This window comes from Peromyscus leucopus, chromosome 1 (assembly GCF_004664715.2).
Source record: "Peromyscus leucopus breed LL Stock chromosome 1, UCI_PerLeu_2.1, whole genome shotgun sequence".
Lineage (NCBI taxonomy): Eukaryota > Metazoa > Chordata > Mammalia > Rodentia > Cricetidae > Peromyscus > Peromyscus leucopus.
This window is the reverse complement of record NC_051063.1, coordinates 112,580,129-112,603,852: the sequence shown is the minus strand read 5'-3', so window position 1 is coordinate 112,603,852 and position 23,724 is coordinate 112,580,129. Positions and strand designations below refer to the sequence as shown.

Below are 23,724 nucleotides of genomic sequence, written 5' to 3'. Positions count from 1 at the left end.
AAGGGTTGTATGGAACCTTAAACTTCTCAGAAGTTGGGGGTGTCATGGCTTTATGTTTTCTGGGTAATTTTGGGGAAGTAACTGATCTCTCCTTTTCCTCCTGTGAAATTGTGAGGAAAAAGCACTGGTAGACAGATGTGCTTTTCTAAAGGTGAGCACCTGCCTGGTACCTGGAAGACAAATGACAGCGGAGAGCAGGGGCTTTATCTATACAGTATGTCTAATTTTCAGAATGTACAGAATCAAATTTACCATTCTTTTCCTCCATTCCCAGATTACGCCCGATTTGAGGCCAAAATCCATGACCTACGAGAGCAGATGATGAACCACAGCATGAGCTCCGGGTCCGGGTCCCTTCGAACCAATCAGAAACGCTCCCTGTATGTCAGGTAGGAATTGGAATATTCCTGACTCAGATGTACTTGTCTTGTGCTACCAGCTTAGGGACACAAGTGCCATGCCTGTGTTCCAATTAGCCCATGTCTGCTCAAAAGGCCTTGCATTTAACCATTTTGAAGTAATTTTTGAAATACTATCAAGTTAAAACTTTTCCCTAGTTTTATCTCTTAAAATTTTTTCTCTTGAAAAATATGGGGGGGGGGTCCTGTCTGTGTAGCTCAAGTTGACAAATGCTAGAACTTTCTTCGTGCTGGAAACATAGGTATACAACACCATACTCAGTTCTCAAGTTATCCCTTAATAATATTTAAAAACTATTAAAGTGTAACATAAGTTTCATTTATGACAAAGCTTGAATGCATATATTGAAGCTCTGGATATTTGCTTGCAGTCAGTCTTGGAAGAAAACATTCCTTATGACTTCCTGACCCTCTGGGTATTGAGTGTATTAGCTTCGTGCCATCATTAGAAATCAGCTGTTCTGTCAAAAAGGAATGCACATTGGTTGTTTTTCTGAAAGTTTTGGTGGAAATACTTTCTTCAGTAGAATCTCAAGTTGTTTCCAGGACCATAGCAATTCATTGCTCCCTGCCTGACTAAAAACCATTAATTAACTGGGCATGGTGACTCACACCTGTAATCTCACTACTTAGATAGAGGCAAGGAGACCAGGTTATGTTTAAGATGAGCTTGGAGATACTGTATGTTCCATTGCAACCCTGGCTACAGAATGAGTGAAATCAAACTGCCTGTCAGCATTTTTTCCCTGTGGAAACCTCTTCAGTGAGATAGATAGACACTCAAGTATAGCATGTTCCACTTACTAGTACCAGCTCCTGGATTACATCTAAATTTTATCTGTTTGTGTGTATGTATGTGCATGCCCTTCTACCATGTGGGTTCTGGGGACTTAACTATGGTCTTTAGGCTAGACTGGAAGCTATTTTATCCACTGAGCCATTTTGCCAATGCAGGGCTTTTAATAAAAAGTGCAGATACTAACAGCTGTGAGGGAAAGTAGCCCCTAATGTGGTCAGAATGAATGTATGCCTGTTTGGAGGCATACATTCTTCAGATGTCCACCACCAACTCTGGCCCAAGAGCTGACTGACAACTAAGGCCACATCTTCCTCACCAAAATTTAATTTTCTTTTCCAGCAAGAATCCCATGATACATCTACTAAATGATGTATTTGAGTTAGACTCGTCTGAATCAAAATGGCTGTAAAGTTCACTTTCCTGTGTGTTACACATGCAGGGAGAAAATAGAAGGCCAATTTCAGAAGGTGGCAGGTTCTCAGGGGCCTTATTTGTTGGGAGCTCTGGTCATCATAGAATCCCAGTTTATTTAGGGGAGTTTTCATGCCTCAGGGCTCTTGAGGTTTAAAAACACACGATAGATGGATGGATGGATGGATGGATGGATGGATGGATGGATGGATGGATGGATGGATGGGTGGGTGGGTGGGTGGGTGGGTGGGTGGATGGATGGATGAATGGATGGATGAATGGATGGATGAATGGATGGATGGATAGATGGATGGATAGATGGATAGATAGATGGATAGATAGATGGATAGATAGATGGATAGATAGATAGATAGATAGATAGATAGATAGATAGATAGATAGATAGATAGATAATCTAGCAGACTGTTAATCTTCCATAATTAGCCAAATGTATTCTAGATTGTTTTCAAGTACTTTGTTGTCTATGGCAGGAAATGTGGAGATCTTTATAGAACCTTATAGTACCTTAGAGAACATCTTATAGTGACATTGCAAATGTGATATAAATTAAGCCAACTTGTGTCCTTTTTTTTGGCAGGGAGGGGGAGGTGGTTTCAAGACAGGGTTTCTCTGTGTAGCTTTGGAGCCTTTTCTGGAACTCACTCTGTAGCTCAGGCTGGCTGCAAACTCACAGACATCCTCCTACCTCTGCCTCCCAAGTGCTGGGATTAAAGGCGTGCGCTGCTGCCGCCGCCGCCGCCGCCGCCGCCGCCGCCACCACCCAGCCAATTTGTGTCTTAATTTTCTTCTCCATATTTGTGTTGTATTACAGGTTTTCCTGATAAAAAGTATTTTGAAAAATCTTGAAATGTCATCCTTTGGGATAGCAAATAGAAAAAAAAAAATATTTGGGCTAACAGTACCCAGACAAATCAGTCAACTGAATTGCTTTATAAACTTAAAGTGCAAGGAAAAAACATCAATATTGTTGTCATTAAAAATGAACTACATGAAAATATCATTAATGCAGTAGAAAAAAATTGATGAAAACATATGGGTTAGAAGTTTTTAAGTAGTGGAAATTAAATGAAGGGTTATAATACAAACTCAAAAGACGTATTTGAAAGTATTATTGATTAGAATCTTCTTTATGCTGAGAAATGATAAAATTATAACATGCAAGAAAATTGGAAACTTAAACTAATAAAAAGTTTTGAAAGGAGGTAACTTTTAAATGAGACTCAAACACACTTAACTTTCCATATGAAAATCCCTAGAGGAAATCTCTCTAGTATTAAAATGTTGTAGATGTAACCAACCATCTTATTAAATAAGAAACACAGAACCAATGCAAAGAAGAAAGCCAAGAGGTCAGAGCTAAGAGCTAAAAACCTTACCCTTCCTCTCATGGTGGTCCTACCTCTCCGAAAGAGACCTACTTCCTGTGTGTCTCTCTTTATAAAGACTTCCTGTTCTGCCTTCTCATTGGTTGTAAGCCCAACCACATGACCGCCTCGTCACTGCCTGTCTGTATAGACCTCCAGGTCTTCTATGGTTGGTATTGAGATTAAAGGTGTGTGTCTCCAATGCTGGCTGTATCCTTGAACACACAAAGATCTACCTAGCTCTGCCTACAAAGTGCTGGGATTAAAGGCATGCACCACCACCACCCAGCTTTCCTATGGCTTGCTAATAGCTCTGACACCCAGGCAACTTTATTTATTAACATACAAATAAAATCACATTTCGGTACAAATAAAATATCACCATAAAACGTGGTATTTAGTCTCCCCAGACCCCATTATGCAGTACCTAGAGAGCTGACCTCAGCATCTACATGATTCTGAGACAGAGTGGTAGAAGAAGCAAAGGCCACACACAGACAAGAGCCTAGGACAAAGACTCCTAAGAGTCCCAGGCCTTGTTCTTGTACCACGTAGTAAAATAGACCAACAAAGGGTGTAAGGATGTGAAATGGACTAGCAAAGCTCCAACAGTCCTCCCCAAAAATGGTCCCCAGGGACACTTGCCGTATCTGGAGCATGCAAACAGGAACTGTACCAAATTTGTCTGTGATTATTTTAGAACATCAACTACTCACTCTCTCAAAATAAATGAGTAGCAGGGTTTCTCAACTATATAAGGTGATGAGCCTGTCTCTCTAATCTGGAAATATCGTCTTGAAGTATTATTTTTCTCATCTTGCTCACCCCTATGTACTCTAGAAGGAAACATAGCTCTCACCAGATCTGCTGTGAGGACTGAGAAGAACACACATTGGCCTGGGATCTCCAGCTGCTATGACAATCAACTTCTCCACTAGTCCTCCATCTCTCCTCTTTATTTCACCTTCCTCAATCTTCGTTCATGGGTTCCAGCTGTTGAATGTATTTTTGCTGTGGTTGCCAGTCCGTTCCTGTCAGTACTAGGCTGGATGCTTAGATGAGTGACTTAGTTAGCTAAGAAGTACAACTCAAGCACACCACTTTGGAGTCATACAAGATATGTATTTCTTTCACTGATATTATCCATACATTTGCATGAAGTCAAAAACCTAATCAGAAAGTTTACAAAATTTTGACCTAGGACAAATGATTTCAGTATTTGCCTAGTTCACAGAACTTGTACTCTGCCTTCAAATTTCTCCCCTGACCCCAGAGAGAGAGAGAGAGAGAGAGAGAGAGAGAGAGAGAGAGAACGAGAACTAGCTTTGGCTCTGGCCATGTTGGAGTTGATGCATCTTCTCACGAGCCTGTGATTCTGTTGCTGGCCTTATCCCTCTGACAGACACACGATCCCCCTAAGTGGTAGCCCTTTGTGTCCCTGAACTCTTGAGTGAGGGAAAGGAACCAGCACTGCCTAAGACAAGCAGAGCTTTAAACTACCTCCACTTTTTCTATTTTCCAGGTAGTTGGAATCATTTTACTTCTTTTAATCTTGTGTGTGAGGTACTAGAAGTGATATGGGAGCATTGTGCAAATGAAGTTGGTTTATACTCATAATGCTGTACATGTTGAACAGTAATGATTCCTGTGTGTTTGTCTTTTATTTTTCCTGCATTGTGAAAACCTATAGTTGCAGAATCTTAACAACAAATAAAGTTGGCGGGGGATGTAGTTCAACATACAGTTCTTATGTAGACTGTTAGAGAGCCTGGGTTCCAACCCTAGTATCACAAAAAGAAGTAAGTTGAAGCATTAACGATATGAATACAGTAATTTCAGAGTGTGGGACAAGTACTTTATCAGTTTTCAAGTAGATGCACTTAATCTCCAGAGCTGCTGTAATGTGGGATTTGTTACATACCATCAAGGATTTCCATATGGGTAAAAGAAATAAGCAGGTGCCTAGGTGGAGTGGGTATGAATTCAACTGCTCATGTATGTTCTCCTCTCCTGCCCATCAGCCAGTACAGAGTTGATTTACAAAGAACGTGGCTTTTCCTGCTGCTTAGAGGACTAAGGTCAGAGACAGAGGGTTTTAAATTCCCATCGAGGCACAGATGTCTGAAGAACAAGCTTGCCTTCTGATTAAAGGCATAAAAGTACCCCAATTACTGGGATAAAACTAGGTCAGAGATGAAAGTAGATACCTCCATCCATCGCTTAGAATGGAAAGGTCACCTTAAAGAAAATTTTGGCCTATGTTCATTTGTTAATAAAGGATAGTAAGACTTCCAGCAAGTAATCTCTTTGCTATGAATTTAAGTTTAAGAATGAATTCTCTGAGGGCTGCACTCCACTCATGTAGTTACAAAAGCATCTCTTGAGTATGTGTTCTGTTCCTAAACCTGTAACTGGCATGAAGGGCTCAGCAGAAAATTATGATTCCTGCCAGTAAGAAACTCACTATCTAGTGGGAGCGAGGGAAAGCTATTAAGTGTACTGGGATATCTAAAGGCTGCAGATAGGCAGAGAAACCTCTGGAATTTTGACTACTTCCTAATGTACAATGTTTGCATTGCTATTTCAAAAACTTTTAAGTATTTTGACCCAAAGAACTAAGGGCGTTCATTCTTTCTCATGGCCCTGTAAATAGAAACATGCATAAAGATAAAAGGACTTTGTCACTAAATAGTGCTCTTTGGTTTATAAATAGTGTCTTTAATTATTTTCTATTCTGTGTGATTCTTTCTGTGTTGAGTGATGGTCACAACTGACTGACTTGATTTAATAACTCCTCAGTGAATCATGATTTATAGCTTCCAGATACACAGAAAAATTCCAGGTCAACAACATGGTACCCAGTCAAGCAGGAAAGCACATTTTCACTGCCTTAACAATGCAGTGTCTGAGGGATCCTAAATGCTTGGTGGTGTAGCCAATTTGAAGTGGGTTATCCTTGCATGAGGGAAGAGGTAGAAATAGAGGGAAATATCTGCCATGAAGCTTCCTTTCATCAAATACCATTCTTTGTTTTTGCATTCATTCTATAAAATTATCTCAGCCCACTAGTCAGGAATGACTCCCTTTTAGAGATAAATAAATTATGCCAAATGATTCCCTTCAGATTCCTGAGCCAGACTAGACATGGGTACAGACATTGGGTCCTATATGTGAGGTGCTATAGAGTAGTATTTAGGGGCACAGTTGTTGGATGCTGCCAGACACTGATACTTTTGTAATATGATCCTCCACTCGCTAGTGCTGTGATCTTAGAGAAGTCAAAGCCATCTCCCTTGCCTTTGTTTCTGTATCTATAAAAAAAAAATAGGAATGGGATATGATCAAGTGGTTATGATGATTTAATAAAATACTGTATTTCAATGTGTGGCACATGGAAGGACACTGATAAATCTTGATCAATAATCCTCATTTATCACAAAGGCTACCTGTCCTAGCAGGACAGATACTGTAGAACTGGTTGTGAACAGGCATTATTTTCTTAGCAGTGGGGTGAGCTCTCCCTCTCTTTGTGCCATTGCTTTCTTCCAGCAGAGAAGGAAGGACAAGGCTTCCTGGTGACCTTTTCACCTTTCTGTCCTCTGCACCAAAATGCCTTGAAAAGTAGGCCATGGTTCTATGGCTCCAAAATGCCCAGCTTTGTCAACTTCCCAGGTAGACTCAACCCGGAGACGGCTGAAAAGAATTTAGCAGGAGCCACAAATTACAGCCACTGCCTGTACAGCTGCAGCCCACGTCCTCACCAATGTCATCGATGCCACACTCACAATTTCTCCTACTGTCCCTCTGCTTTCACAATGTCTCCCAGCTCCACCTTTAATTCTGATTTGAACCCGAAAGACTATCTCCTTTATAATTATTCTTTCTTGTCCTGAAATGGTTTGTTTTATAAGGCAAATGTTGCCTTATGGTCTGTGTATTATCTGACCAATGGACTGAGGGTGGTCCCCTGTCCCATTGTTTCCATACCTTCTGTATAAGGGAATTGCCTTATTGCTGTGGTAAAGTGCCCTGACAAAGGTAACTTCAAGGAGAAAGGGTTTATTTTGACTCACAGTTTTAAGGTATGGCTCATTATTCCTACAAGAACTTAGCATAACTGGTCACACCACATCCATAGCCTGGAAACAGAGTAATGGATGTTCCTACTCATCTTGCCTTCTGTTTTGTTGTTATTTGTTTGTTTGTTGTTTTTTTAATGAAGTCTGGAACTCTATCCTGTGGAATGATGCTGCTTACATTCAGTTAACTCAATCTAGACAATCCCTTACAAGCATGACCAGAAGCTAACCTAATGATGATCCCTCTCAGGCTTGCCCAGAGACTTGTCTTCTAGGTGATTTCAGATCCTGTCAAGTTGGCAATATTGATCATTACACGTTGAGTCATTCATGTCTTGATTTTTTTTTATTCATTAAGCATATTGTTTGCATTTGCCCATAGTGTTCCAGTTGGCAATAGATGTTAAGGATGTAGAGGTAAATGAGAGCCACAGGCTCCTTCCCTCAAACCTTCGTAGTCTAGATCTGTTGGTAGTTTATGAACGGTGTAGATCTTTTATTGTAAGGACCATTTCCTGATAACTAATATGTCAGATGCCTTACAATTATAATCCTATTTTCACAGATTTGGAGGAAGGGTTGAGAGAGTGTCAAAATGAACATATCGTTCATATCATTCAATAGCAGCCTACAAATCCAGTTAGTGTCATTTTACTGTGGTGTGGTTTGTTTGTTTTGTTTTTTGAAACAGGGATTCTCTGTATGGCCCTGGCTATTCTGGAACTCACTCTATATGCCAGGCTAGCCTTGAACTTAGAAATCCACCTGCTTCTGCCTCCTAAGTGCCAGCAACAAAGGCATGCACCACCACCACCTGGCTTTATTGAGCTTTTAATGACAATGCTTCGTATAAAAATGATTCCTTAATAAATATTTGTTAATGAACTCCACATCTAACTTTCCTATGAAAATGTAGCCCAAGTATTTGAACAAGCTGGTGGCAGTCAATTACCAACTGGGGACAAGTGCCTAATGTCGATATGTATCTTCAAGACACAAGCACTGCCCGATGGTGCTGGAATTCAGTAAAGATATGACATTGCCAGGCTTTTAGTCTGCTTCATTTGTCCTCCAAACTCTCTGACTCCATTTTAAATAGGGCCTTGTTAATAACAGAATTAGACATATATACACAGACTACTATTTGTTAGTGACAAGACCAGTGATAAGGTCAGTCTTGGCAAATTTGGCCTTTCTATTCCAGGAGACAAAGCCTGATAGTCCCATCAGTGGCAGGTGCAGAAAAACAAAATCATCCAGGACACTTTGCTTTGATGGAATTTTATTTAGGGAAAGAGTATTCCTATATGATTAATTATGGTGAGACAGGAATACTATATCATCATATAGGTAGAAGAGTTTTTTCAATGCTAGTCCACAACAATGGAGGACCCAGGAATTTATGTGCTAGAGCCCCACTTGTTGACCACCTTCAAACCTCACGACAGTACTGTGCCTTAGGTGTAATTGTTGCCCTCATTCTACAAAAGAGAAACTTGCAAGGAAACTTGAAGGCCAAAGAGGTTTACAAACAACCTATACAAGCCACTGCTTTCCCCAGTTATATCTTTGATTGAAGACCCCACTTGTTAAGGCTGTGGTGCAGTGAAGTTGAAGTGGGCCCTGCCGGAGCACTGCTAACATTCACAGTAATAAAGCTTATTTATTTTATGTTATATATTGACTTTCCCAAGTAAAGCATTCTAGGGCAGAATTTGTAGCTTACTGTGCTGGCTAGTTTTATGTCACCTTGACACAGGCTAGAGCTTCCTGAGAAGAGAACCCAAGTGGATAAAATGTGTCCATAAACCCAGGTTATAGACAGGAAAGCCTATATGGCATTTTCTTGATTAGTGATTGATAAGGAGGGCCCGGCCCAGCCCACTGTGGATGAGGACATCCCTGAGCTGCTGTTCCTGGGTTCCATAAGAAAGCAGGTTGAACAAACCAGTAAGCAGCACACTTCCATGGCTTCTGCATCAGCTCCTGCCTCCAGGGTCTCACTCAGCTTGAGTTCCTGAAGCTTTGGCTTCCCTCAGTGGACTGTGATCCAGGATATATAAGCCAACCCCATTCGCTTTTGGTCATGTGTCAATTGCAGTCTAATAATCCAGGGTGGCCTTGAGCTCAGTCTACAGTTGAGGGCCACCTTCAACTTCTTACCATCTCAAGAGATGGAATTTTAGGAGTCTACCATCATGCCTTGCTTAAGTGGTGCTAGGAATGAAACCTGGCATCTTGTGTATGCTAGACAAGTTTCCAAACTGAGCTCCAACCATAGCCCTTGGCTGCAATCTTGACTGTCCCTTTTGTAATAGGGACCTATTACCTATCTCCCAGGCCCCATGGGATTGCTTTGAACCATGTCTTGGCAGGAGCCCTATGGGACTTGTTAAGTAAGGAGAAGGCTCTCTTGTGTCTGTATGAACTTGGAGTTTGCTTCCTTTAATGGAGAATGGATTTTGATTCTTCATTTAGACTTTGAGACTCATTAGTATTATGTTCAGCCTTACAGCCATTTACATTTTTAATTGCATCCTTAATTGTGGAACAAAAGGCTTTGTCTTCCAGCAGCCAATTTTATGCCTGAAATAGGAAGTAGGAGGAGTCATTGGGGGGAATCTAGGTTTTCTGGGTTTTGTTGGGTTTCTTCACCTTCCCCTGAATCACAGGTTACCATTAATTTTAAAGGGGTTTCAATTTTTCGATTTCTATAGGAAAGGGACAGAAGTCTCATGGGTGACCCTTTCAATAGCTATCACACTTTCATTCCATCCCTCTGTGGCATATCTAGACTTAAGATCTCCATTGTTATTGATGCGTGGCCTGTTAGTTATACATTCCTTTATTCCTCCCACTAAAGCCTTTCTGGGCCATCAACCAGCCACCTCATTGTGGCTCTGGTGTTAGAAAGATTAACAAGGCATTTTTTTTCCTACCCTTGAGAAACTCAAAGTCACTCTACCAATCTGGATTTTGTTTCTTGGCTCTTACCCCATAATAATCACATTCACTAGGAATCTCTTATCATTTACAAGTGGCTTTCCATCATCTGTAACTCTAATCCCCAAAGATCTGACACCCTCTTCTGACTTCCTCACACCCAGGCACACACACACACACAGTATACAGAAGTATGTTTAAGTAAACCAGTCATACACACAAAAATAATAATAAAAATTATATATGTACACACACATGTACACAAAAAGAGGACAGTCATCCGACATATGCTTCTCAGTGCTCCTCTGACCACATTCATGGCCCATCCCATATCTTTTCTGCTTTTCTCCTGTCTATGGCTCCTCTGACCCTCTTCTGCTGGACTCCGGCACCCTTGAAGACTAATTTTAGCCTACATCTTTGCAGTGTGACACATGGAAACTGCCGAGTCTTTCTTTCACGTGTTTCACATTTAAAGCAAACAAGTTAACTTCACCTAAAATTGCACTTGATTTCTTCATAGCTTGTAGATGATCACTGCCTGAAAAGCTCCCTGGGGCAGAAGAATTGACTAAATTTAAGAACACTTGCTGCTCTTCCAGAAGACCCAGATTTGGTTTCCAGCACCCACATTGGATGGCTCACAAATGCCTGTTTCAGGGACTCCCTTTTCTGGTCTCCACAGGCACCTGTATGGCAAGGTGCACATACATACACTCAGGCACACACACAAAGATAGATAGATAGATGATAGATAGATAGATAGATAGATAGATAGATAGATAGATAGATAGATAGATACATATACTAAATAAATAAATCTTTTTTTTAAGATCTGTGTTTCACTGATTAAAGGAATGAACTCCCCTTCTCAAACTAAGATTAAGCCTTTTAAACCACATTTAACCAGCAAAGCTGTGTTTTGAATTGATTATAAAGTCTATTTCCCTATTTATTACAAGTCAGTACAGTAACAGTTCTGAATATTCACAAATACAATAATAATAAAATACAGCTAAGGACAATTGCCTGCCATATACCAGTTAGGTTCTAAAGTACTTTGGATGGATAGTTTTACTTACTATTCACAGAACTGCCATGAAGTAGATGCTGTGATTACACTTACTGAAGAGAAGAAAAAAGTGAGGTCGGATGCCAGCTTTACCTGCAAGAGCCTGAGCCAAGATTAGAACCCAAGCATGCTGTCTTGTGTCCCTATTTACTATGCCATATGGCTCTAATGAACAGCTTTCACATGTTTATTTTTATTTAATACAGCATGTCTGCAAATGGGTGTTGTTTTTCCACACTGTCACAGATGAAGAATGGGGTGTTCAGAACACTACTTTCTCTGTTCTTTTCTCTAAGTGGTCAAGGGCTTGGCTGAGTTGACCCTCTCTTCAAGTTTGTGAATTCACCACCAACACATTTCCTTTTCTAATGTGTGCCTTATGTTTTGCTTATTATCATATCACATGAGTTTGGAGACTTTCCTTTTCTTTTTTGTTTCTTGAGACAGGTTCTCACTATGTAGCCCAGGCTAGACTCAACTTTTCAATCCTCTCAATTCAGCTTCCTGAGTACTAGGATTACAGATTATAGATGTGTGTCACCATGCTCAAATATTAGTACATGAGTTAGTATCATCATTATCATCATCATCATATTTGTATGGGGTGTGAATGCCTGGTGCCCAGGAAGGCTAGAAAAGGGCTTTGGATCTGTTGGAACTGGAGATACAGACAGGTGTGAGCCATCATATTAGTGTTGGGAATCAAACCCAGTTCTACTGGTAGAGCAGCCAGTGCTCTTAACCACTGAATCATCTGTCCAGTCCCTAGTACATGAATTTTTAAACATTTTCATTTATTAATAAATCTTTGATAATTTCATGAAAACAGAATGCATTTGCTCATTTACAGGCACCATTAACCTCTCTCACCCCCACTGAACCCCATCTTGTTGGGTAGTACACAAGGTTTAATATAACTACCAGTGCATCATTAAAGGTTGAATAGACTGTCGATCTTCATGCAGTTACTTCACATCATGAATTCTAATTTATGAACTCATGATTAATTTCCTCATTCTCTGATATTCTCAGTCCAACTGAGACTAGCCTCCTGATCCCTCTTTGCCAACCAGCGCCTGAAGTCAGGATATATATCTCACAATAAAGGGCACAGTTAAAATGTCATTTACATATAGTTCCTTGCATGTGGAAAGACACTCAACCAGACTTCTGTACTTACCTGTCACTATTGAGGCCCCACAGAAAAAGCATAGGAAGAACAGGACCCTATATAATGCAGGTCACAAGCCTGTGGAAGCACCAACAGTGCAGCATGCATTGTGTGTTCTCTTTAGCATGTAATACAGCAGGTGTCAAGGGCAAAAAACTAAGACTGGAAACTTTTCAAAGACTAAAAAAAAAAAAAAAAAAAAAAAAAAAAAAGTGCTTTATCTGACTCCTCCATAGGCCTGTTTTATAATTTGTAGATATACTATCTCCCAGCACTTAGGCCTTGAAAGGCTCTAAATCCCCACCCTCTCAGAGATTTCCACAGCCCTTTGAGTCAAGAGCCTCCACTGAGGTAAAGCTTCCAATTTTTAATAGGCATCATTATCTCACATTCATCTCACAACTGCAGTACACATCAGTCTGTCTTTCCATTCTCTCCGTCCCCCACGCTCCCACCACCTCCTTTGTCTTCAGCCCTAAGTTTCTATAAAAATGTTCCGGGGGACTTGGAGAGTCACTTGTGCCTGTTGGGTGTTCAGGTTTGGGGCCTGGCTTCTCCTCAGGATGGTCTTCAGTACAGATTTCACTCGTACAGTACAGTCATGTACTGACCAGCAACACTAGGGTTCACCTCAGGGACCTGGCATGGGATCAGCAACTCTTTCAAGTAAGAGGCCTGGAAATAATAGGCCAATAGCAATGCATACTTTAATGGAATCTTTTTTATTATTGCTATCATTTTAAGGAAGAAGTGTTTTTGTTGCAGAGAGAGAAAAAATAATGTCATTTGAAATCAGGAAATTTCCTTGATTTCACACACACACACACACACACACACACACACACACATATGTTTTTTTGAGACAAGGTTTCTCTGTGTAGCCCTGGCTGTCCTGGAACTAGCTCTTTAGACCAGGCTGACCTCAAACTCACAGAGTTTTGCCTGCCTCTGCCTCCTGAGTCCTGGGATTAAAGGCATACACCACTACTTCCCAACTTATGTTTATATTTATAAAGACCTTGCTAGCTGAATCTTCATATCTTTCTTTCCTGGAAAATTTTTATTCTCCCTGACCTCCTCTTTTGACATTGTATTTGCAAATGATAAATGATGGCAGGAAATTACTTGGTTTCATATAATGTTCAAAAGTAGTAAGATAGTAGCTGTTTGATTTAAAAAAAAAAAAAAGGCCCATGGATTCTTTCAAAAATTCACTAGAAGGCTATAAAAAGTAAGCATGTCACTTTCTGATCTGCCATTTGTGGTGAAACCCTGCCAAGATGCAGATTTTCGTAAAAACCCTTACAGGAAGACCATTACTCTTGAGACTGAGCCCTCAGATGCTATAGATCCAGGGTCCAGAAGGAATTCCTCCCGATCAACAGACTGATATTAACTGATGAGCATTCTGTACTTTGTCTGACTCCAACATTCAAAAGGAGTCTACCCTTCATCTTGTGTTGAGACTTCCTGGTGGTTCTCAGAAGACTAAAAAGCAGTCTTATACCACTCCCAAGAAGAATAAGCATAAAAAAAGAAACTTAAGTTTGCTGTGCTGAAATATTATAAGGTGGATGAAAAATGGCAAAATTAGTCGCCTCCATCAAGAGTGTCCTTCTGATGAATGTGGCCCTGGAGTTTTCATGGCCAGCCACTTTAGCAGACATTACTGTGGCAGGTGTTGTCTGACTTACTGACAAGGAGTTATGTATGACAGACACTGAAAAAAACTGTGAGAATATCACTATATGGGAATATGAGACCAACGGTCAGACTAGAACATCTTTGAACAAACTCTATTCAAACTCATAATCTCCACTCCTCAGCAAAAACTTGTTTTATTTATTTATTTATTTTTGTGGTGCTGCGGGTGTTTGCTAGGCCAATTCTCTGCCATTGAACCCCAGCCTCAGAAGAAACTTTCTCCTCACCCCCACCCCTATTCCCCTACCAGGCTAGTCCACAGCACTTGACACATGATAATGTTCTTTCCTCCTGAAAAGCAGATGCATTAATGTGGAATCATGGGGAACTGAGACTAAAGTCCAGGGATAGATCCTGATCCCTGAGACTGTTTATCTGGGTTGTTCCAGCCTGGATGGAGGAGAATGAAAGGGAACAGGAAATGGGAAGGATGCAAAACAATGGGCTACTCCCCACTTTGCTCAGATATGTGTCCCCACCCCCAAGGTAGAAAAGCTGAATGAGGGAGCCTATAGCATTTATAAAACAATATGCAATGCTTTCCCTGCATCTTATTTTTGTCAATGCAATTCTTTAACAATAAATCATTTTCAGCCCAGGTTTCTGATTCTAGTCATGTGCTATCAGTCAGCAGCACTCATCATTGTAGTATAAATTGTATAATTGTTATAAATAGGAACCACCAATAAAGCCTGGAAAGGGGCCTCCAGGCTGAGATGCACCCATCCTTTGGCATTTGGGGGTTTGATGTTAGGAGTTCTTCAATAATCCCTCTTGGGATGGTTTCTAGTAGTCGTAATTTGTTAAATTTGGAGTGTTCCATTCAAAGAGTCAGGAGGCCAAATGTCTACTGGGTTACCCCCGTTTCTGGTGATGACTCCTCCCTCCCAGGGTGCTATACCCTGATGACGTAATAAACTTCAGCAATGAGGGGAGTCTTGGCCAACTTATAAACTGGTGCTTCTAAGTTTTCTAAGTCACTCAGGGTAGTTTCAGGGTGTAAGTCCGTGACCATCATGGTGAAGGAACATGACAGCAGGAAGCCAGGCATGGTGCTGGAGCAGCAGCTGAGAACTTCCATGTTGAAACGACAACCGCAGACACCCAGATCCAGACCCAGACCCAGACCCACACACACACACACACACACACAGAGAGAGAGAGAGAGAGAGAGAGAGAGAGAGAGAGAGAGAGAGAGAGAGAGAGAGAGAGAGAGAGCTAGAAGGAGAATCTCCACACTTTTTTATATATCCAAACTCTTATATTAGAGCTGAAGAATTAAAGGTAAACATTGTAATGGCTAATTATTTAATTCTGAATCCTTTGGTTCTAAAAGGTTAGAAAATCCTTGGGAGGCATTTCTTTTTATGATTCACCTTGGTCAACCTAGCTCTTTTGAATTTTCTTACTATTTATATTTAATTCCTTTTTTTTCTGCAAGTGGAAGATTGGCTAGTTTTATGTCAACCTGACACAAATTAGCATCACCAGAGAGGAGGGAGTCTCAATTGAGAAAAATGTCTCCATAAGATAGGGCTGTAGGCTAAGTCTGCAGGATATTTTCTTAATTTGTGATTGACCTGGAGGTGCCTGGCCCACTGTAGGGGAGGCCATCCCTGGGCTGCTGGTCCTGGATTCTATAACAAAGGCTGAGCAAACCACAGGGAGCAAGCCAGCAAGTTGCACAAACCCATCCCACCCCCGGCCCCCATGGCCTCTGCATGAGTTCCTGCCTTCATGTTCCTGTCCTGATGGAGTTCCTTCGAGGACGGACTACAGTGTGGAAGTGCAAGCCAAATCAGCCCTCTGCCCTCTCCTCCCCAGCTTGCTTGTGGTAATGGCACTTCATCCTAGCAGCAATAGCCCTCACTAAGAGAGAAGGCCAGACCTTTCCTCTGTAATAATCTGACACGTTCCAGTGGTGCTTTTTGAAAGTCAAATGGATTTTCCATCATCAAAATAATTATGTGTTATTAGGAAAATTAATTTATTATCTACTGGGGGCCCCTCACCAAAGGTAGGGTTTCTCTGTGCAGATCCAAGGAAAGTTTTTCTACTTAACGGTGTGTTGAACGGACACTCCCAAAGTACCTAATGTTTCTAAAAATTCTCCGCCCCCCAACTTTCTGTTTCAAGCAGCTGCCACGGTAGCCCTCCACTTCCACACTGTACTCAAAAATTCCATTTTTCAGTTCATAAAACCAAGGTGAGGGCACTATATGAGTGCCAGTATTCACAAGCGAAGGAAAGAGGAAAGGGACATAAACTGCCTTGTCTGTTCTGAATTTCTACTCTTAACCTTAAATTTTTAGGTTTACATGTTCCTAGTTATACGTAATTTCAGACATGCTTGGCCATGGGTTGTGCTAGTTACTGAACTGCGGTTTCCTCAAAAATGGTCTGAGACAGATAACTTACTATGGAGGTAGGCTGCCTTGAGTGGAAATTGAAGTGTAGAGTTTCCACCCTGGCTTGACTGTGCATCCTCAGCAAAGAGCTATGAGGTCTCTTGCTGGGATGATGTGCACAGAAGGCTGGACTAGAAAACCATTTGATTCAGAGCAGATAGGGTGCAGTGGACGGGGTATAGATTCAAATTTTATCAGACTGTTTATGAAATTATAAAGTGCTATGCAGAATACCTTCAGGGATAAAAAGATTAATCAGATGTGCCCTCCAGGATCCAGCTACAGGTCATTACAAAAAAAAAAAAAAATGAAATGATTGTCATTCTGAACACAGACTCTGTCCTAAGATCTGACAGTATGTAAGGGATAGGGGAAATGGGAGATTTGAAAGGCTAGGCACAGAGCGGCCGTCTTTAGGTTCTGGATACAAGGGGGTGGGGGAGGTCATCTTTAGCAGTGTCTCTTCCAGATGAAAAGTAGACACACTTCTTAAACTCTTAAGCCCTCTAGAATACCAAGTCGCATAGCCACTCATGAATAGTGCAGGACATAATAGGATAGGAAACAACAAAAGGCAAAGCCTGGGGGTTTGGAGCAGAAGTAAGCCACTAGTGGGAGAAGCACTTGTTCATGACCTGTTTCAAGAAAAATAACCACGAAATAATAATAAAATGGAAATCAGTCCTTACCCAGCCTCCTCCTCTTCCGCAATCCCTTTCTTCCCTTCTGAGCCTCTACTCTGTGTACAAGGTGAGAATAGTAAATACACAGTCACAGGCTCGTGACACTTTTTGTAAATTACCATGTGTTTTATACCCATAACTAGAAATCCATAACAAAGGAAATTTGCTAGGCTTTATTTAATGTTAATGTTACTTGTTATCAAAAGTTAATGGGACCATTATAAGAAAGAAAATTACAGTCTAGTCCAGTCCAATCTCTCTTTAAAACTTAAAATAAGAAACCCAAGTAAAATATTAGCCCAATTAATGCAGTAACATAGAAAAATAATTACAGGAATAGTGATCACATAAACTACCCCCTCCCCCACCCCCACTTCTGGGATCCATTAAACCCAGTGTTCCAAAGCGAATGCCCTACCACTGAGCTACACCCCCAGGCCTAAAGTTTGTGTTAACGTGAGAAAACCATAGCATTAATGTAACAGAGGTAGACTCACATGATCTAGATATTATAGAAAAGACATTCAATAAGACATAAGCCCGGCTTATGATAAACCATCTTATCAAAAATGAACTCTCTAGAATTCACTTCACGTTTGCCTCAAACATTTAATCTTGAATCTTGAATAATATTCAAGAAACATATTATCTTGAATAATAAGAGACTCCCTTAATCTAAAGGGTGGATATTTCAAGCCGAGAATAGTTTGTGTGGTACTGAGTGATCTTCCCCATCCTCACCCAAAATATAGCTCTTGCTATCCTTTTTAAAGCGACAGAGCCAGCCATATTATACTAAGGCAGACATAAGGACTTCTTAAAATACTGGACTCTGCATGGATCAATATAGAAGTGCCACTCAGTGCTTTTAGAACTTAATCCTCTGCTGGAAGTCTCAATCTGTTTTTTACAGGGTCTCCCACATGCCTGAACTGACAGTAGTTCCAAAAACACTTGTTAAGTTCACTAGAGGACATGGACTTGCTTTTGTTTTTCTTGTGTGTTTCTTTGTTTGTTTCATTAAGGATTTCTGCAGCTCCCCATGCTTGAGACATCTTGAAAATGTGTTAAGAAAAGAATCTTGTAAAAATCCAACCCTCCAGCATTCATTTCACAGTTTACCTCAAATATTTTGTTCATTTTAGGAACAATTATTGATATTGTACGTTACACTTTAAGTCAGACCCAAGATACTCAAGAGTAAACATTTAGTCCTTGCTATAAGTCCATTTGGGGAAGAGCCTGTGGGGTGGTCAGAAATACAAGATGGGGCTGAAGAACTGGCTCAGCAGTCAAGAGCATTTGCTGTACTTGGTCTTACAGAGAACCTGAGTTTGGTTCCCAGCACTCACCTTGGGTGGCTCACAACTGCCTGTATCATCAGCTCCAGGGGATCTGACACCCTCTTCCAGCCTCCGTAGACATCTGCATACACTGGTGTATAGAGGCAAGCAGGCGCACACACACACCCCCACACACACAGTCATAAATAAATTTTTAAAGAGACAACACAAGGATGTCCAAATCTACCTCACCTCCCTACATTGAATTTGGATAATGCTGTTATAGCGGAGACTAGAGCCACTGTCAGAATAAGTCCTATCCCTATCTGCTCTCCTGCCTTCTCCAGTCCTCAATGGCTTTCTCTCCTGATAAGGGCCCAGCAAAGCTCCATTCCTGTTTTTCCCAATGAGTCTTCTTGCTTTATCCCAGTGTATCCACGTTAGCTACATGGTAGAATGAACTGGACAGCTTTTCAGACAGCAGCATTTTGTGACGCTTTCCTACTGGTTCTAATGCATAGCCAAGTTAAGAACCAATCCTTATTCTGTCCCTTCTTCCCCTTACCCCCCCCCCCTCATTCTTCATTCCTGCTTAAGATGGCAATGGTTCAGAAAATCTCAGAGTTCTCTATGAGAAGCCTAATGCAAACCTTCAGCTCTGACAAGGCTGGCTCCCAGTAGGACTCAATTCTGACAACATTTGGTCATAAAACAACCTTGAACTTGTTGCTCCAGTTGGCTGACACTGGGCAAACACATAATCTCCTAGTTCAAGGCTAAAATACAGAAGGGTTGAGTAGCTGTGAAGGTTCTTCAGGAACTAGAGGTTTGACATTCATAATTTGATTTCTAGTGACTATGAAATGATGTGGCTAAAAGCTCTTGAATTACATGAGGTCTCTTTGAAAATATCCAGAACTCCAAAGGACCCTGTGTGTGTGTGTGTGTGTGTGTGTGTGTGTGTGTGTGTGTCTGTGTGTCTGTGTGTCTGTTGTCTGTGTGTAGCAATGACCAAGTTTGCAATGCATTCAGATGCTGCCTGACTGCCTTCCTCTATCATTTGACCCGTCCTGTGTCCTTTCCCCTGTTCTGTCTTCTTCACTGACACCACTCTCCACCTTACACTCAGCCTATTCCAGGCCTCAGCAACTGGTTGGCATGGAAACAGATCAGCCTGCCTGGTGGGAGGGATGTTCTGTTTCCAAGTGAAAATGGCAGACATTCAAGTGTGATTCACTTCCAGCCATCTTAACCCTTGAGTTTATCCGTCTATTCAAAACTTATCCGTAACTCCTAGACACCTAGTGTGTGAAGAAGCCATCTTGATTCAGCCTCTTCCTACCTTTGGCTCCTCCTGTGTGGAGCTCGCACCCTGCCCTTTCATCTCTCCCGTCGTTTGCACAGGCTCTTTCTTTAATCTGTGTCCTGTGTCCTCCACCTTCTCTTTCTGTCTAAAAGGTCCAGGATGAATCTCGATGTCAGTCACCATGCCTTCCACAAAGCTTTCCCAAGTCACACCCCTACCCCTTCGTACTCGTGTAGTACTTCCCTCCTCTTGGGTGTACGTAACTGAAAGTTACGTGACTGTTTTCTTCTGTAGACTGCAGCCTCACAAAAGGGGAAGCATGGGATCATGAAGGGCAGCTGTGTTTGTACACTCCTGGAGGGGGTCTTGGTTCCATCAGTTACCAGAAGTCTTCCAGGAGTCACCCCAGAGCCTGATTCTTCTCATACCCAATACACTATTTACCAGGTGTGGGCCACACACTGAGCACGTTCTCATTGGATTTTCACCAGTTAAATGAAAAAGGACACAGTATAACTGATCTCCTTGTACAAGAACATTTGGCTTCAAATCTGAGGAGCTGGCCCTAAATCACTCAACTTCCAAATGAGAGAGCCAAGATTACACCCAGACCTGATGGAGTGTATGGAAAACACCTGACTCTATCTTCCCTTGGGGAGGAGGAAGGGCTGGCTGGACCCATGGATGGATGAGTAGATCAGTAAAGCCTTGCCTTGCAAGAGTATGGCCCTGTGCTCTATAAAGACCCAATGGACCCCTCCCTGTGTTTAAGTTGAAGTTTCTCCACACTTGCGGCAAAGATCAAAAATGTAAAAGCTCTTATAGCTGCATGCTGTTCCACAAGGTGTGCCTCCTTTCCACTGCCCTATTGCTCTAAGGGAAGGGAGTTTTCGGAACTGAACACCTGAAATAAGGGGCTTTGAAGAGCCGTGAAATCACTGTGGTAGGTACTGAGTGGAAGCAAAGCTGAGTGTCCCAAGCTACTGGCTGTCAGTGCAGCTGAAAGTGCAGTGTGTCATCACTGTGGGGCAGGGCGCTGAAGAGAGTAAAGGGAGTGTCGTCCGGGTGTTCAGAACTAACGGTAGAGCTGAGGTGACTAAGGAGTAAAGCATTTGCCAGCACTTGGACCTGAGTCCAGGTTCTCAGAACTCCACACTAAGTGAGTGTCATCCCACAGCTCCTACAACATGGCGCAAGAATCTGCACGCTAGTCAGCCTGGCGTGTGCAACAAAGAACAGGAAGAGACCTCTGTTCCAAAGAAGGTGGAAAACAAGCCCAACACCTAATGTTGTCCTCTTATATTACACACATACCCACATTCACACACAAACACACTCACATACATTTGCACATACACAGATACAACTATACACAATATACATGCACACATACAAACACATATAGGTGCACATACACAAATACACATATATACCATACACACACAACATACACAAATACTCACACACATCATATAGGTGTATATGTGCATACACACTCACACACACACATACACACACACGCGCGCGTGCGCGTGCATCATCCTTTAGCTAAATTATTCAGTGCTGTCCAGTAGGTTTTACTGTTTTCTTTTTTAACCAATAATTTATCCAAGAAGCAGGGACAACAAAAGATGTGGTCTTATTCAAATACCTCTATTTTTATACACAGAGAAATGTAAAAAATCTCGTTTAATGAAAAGATTCTGCACTGCTGCCAAGTGTATGTAAATAATGCCTTGGATTTCAAAAGGAAAGAACAAAGCTTATGAGTTTATCTGGGACATGCACCCCATTTCTAAATGCCAGGCTTCACCAGTAGACTTGGTTACCAGGGCTACTGATTTTTAAATTGTGGTGGTGAAATTATAATGCAGCATGGTCTCCCATAGGATCCTAGAAGCAGTGAATATCTCAGCCTCCTTTGGTCATATGGACAATACTGCCTGCCTGTTCACTCCTCCCTCTTTTTTCTCATCCCTCATTACTCTCTGCCTTCTTCTCTTCCTCTTTCCCTTGTTCCACTTCATGTGTTAAACCTAATTCCTTTTGTATCAAAAGGGCACCTTAGTAATAAAACATAGAATGGAAAACAAATACCATAGCCAAAACCAAGTCTACGTATAATTCCTAATGCCCAAATAATAATGCCCACTTCATCTAGCAACATAAATGGATTAGACAAATTATTTTTATTGAATACTTATTTTTACTACAATTCTGGTTATTTTTCAGGAAAATGAAAGTCTATTGTTTGGGTGTATGTGTGTAAAGTGTACGTTTTATGTTGTATGTGTGGTACATGTCCTTGTTAGAGTAGGGGTGTGTGTGTGTGTGTGTGTGTGTGTGTGTGTGTGTGTGTGTGTGTGTGTTATAAGCCAGAGGAAGATGTTTGGTGACATTTCCTTACTCACCATTTTTGGAGACAGGGTCTCTCACTGATCCTGAAGCTCATGGACCGGGCTGGCTGGCCAGTGGGCTGCACGGATCCACCCATCTCCTTCTCCAGCCCAGGACTGGGTTATAAGCACTTGCCCCTGTGCTTACCTTTTGTGTGGGTTCTAGGGATCTGAACTCGGTTCTCATGTTTGTGGTCCAGGGGCTTTACCCATTGAGCCATATTCCCAGCCCCTTCTCATTAATCTTCAAGGAATCCATATTGAATGGCAGCACAGTCATGCATCCAAACACTTGAATTATTTGATAAGAGAATTTAGGTTTTAATTTGTTTCCTCCAATGATCTTGGGAGAGCTATAGATATTCTCTAAGTCCTACCTTTCTCCTCTTTCCCTCATGGATACCCACAGTATCAACCTCATAATCATGTTGTTTAAGAGAAATCACATACTTCATAAAATGCTCATCAGCAATATTCAGCATTCTCCATGTAACAGATGCTCAATAAATATTAGCCACCACTTATTATTATTAACTTGATAGGTTGATATAAGAATTAAATGAGACAATAGTACATTAAGTTGTGTGAAATTTTTCTAGACTATCAAGAAGCGTGCCACAAACACTAGATCCATTATGGCTAGCACTGGCTCCTTACCCTGTACCTATTCCATAGTCAGTATAAGGAGTGCTATCATTTCCCAGAATTCTCTTCTGTTCTTGACTCATTTGCTTCAGTGCCAGTCAAATAACAGGATGTCCTAACAGCTGCCTGACTTCTCACTTCCCTTTTGCTTATTTCCGGTCATGACCCCCAGTAGACACATTCTACTTCTTCTCCTGGTACGGGTCAGTGTGTGACTGTGGGCTATGTGACCCTGTGCCTCCATTTCTAGCCCTCAGTTGTTTGCTTTTTTTTGAAGACTGCATGAACAGGACATGGTTGTCTCTGAGATCTCTTCTGGTCAGACATCTACTGACTCTCAGAGGCTTCTTAACTGTAATCTTAGGAGAGCCATAAAGAATTGAGACCCAGGTCCCAGGGACCTACTGTCCCCAAGCTTGCAATGTCCACATGGGAGCTGGGAACATGGCTTAGTGTGTTTATGCACATAAAGGCTGAGCAAAGTGATACACACAAGTCAATAACTCGTCATGCTAAGGGAAAGTGACAGCCAAGTCTCTAGGTCTTGTGGCCAACCAGAATAGTTGAAATTATGAGCAGGTTTAATAAGAGACCCTGTCTCAAATGAAAGATTAAGAAGCAATTAAATAAACCATTCTAATATTAGCGTCTGGCCTCCACACACATCTGCACAAGTAATTGCAGCCCCCTACACACATGTACATACACACAAGCACCTCACATAGAACAAAGCATAATAAAAAAAAAATAAAGATCAGACAGGATTAGAGGAAGTTCTGATACTATCATTATGTGCCTTCCACCTACTTTGTAAAGGCATTGGGGTTGGAGTGTCAAGGAAAGCAGCAGCTTTTGCAGAAGAATCAGCTTTGCCAGGCATTTAAGAATTTATAAATTAATGCATGCCTCAGAGTGTTACATATACCCTGCGTCCATGTGGCAGTCCTGGCCCATAAAGCCTAATTATATTGCTTATGAGAGGTAATAATGACTTAGGAAAATCTAATGGAAAGCCTTGGG

General features: G+C 41.4%; 1 protein-coding gene across 25 annotated transcripts in view; it reads left to right on the top strand.

Moving 5' to 3' along the window:
- Dlg2 (discs large MAGUK scaffold protein 2) overlaps positions 1-23,724 on the top strand; it is a 1,876,145-nt gene that overhangs the window by 1,730,257 nt on the left and 122,164 nt on the right. For all 25 annotated transcript variants that reach the window (XM_037207364.1, XM_037206918.1, XM_037206903.1 and 22 more), the window contains one exon: positions 275-389. In XM_037207364.1, the coding sequence (XP_037063259.1) occupies positions 275-389 (115 nt within the window). The remainder of the gene's footprint in view (positions 1-274; positions 390-23,724) is intronic.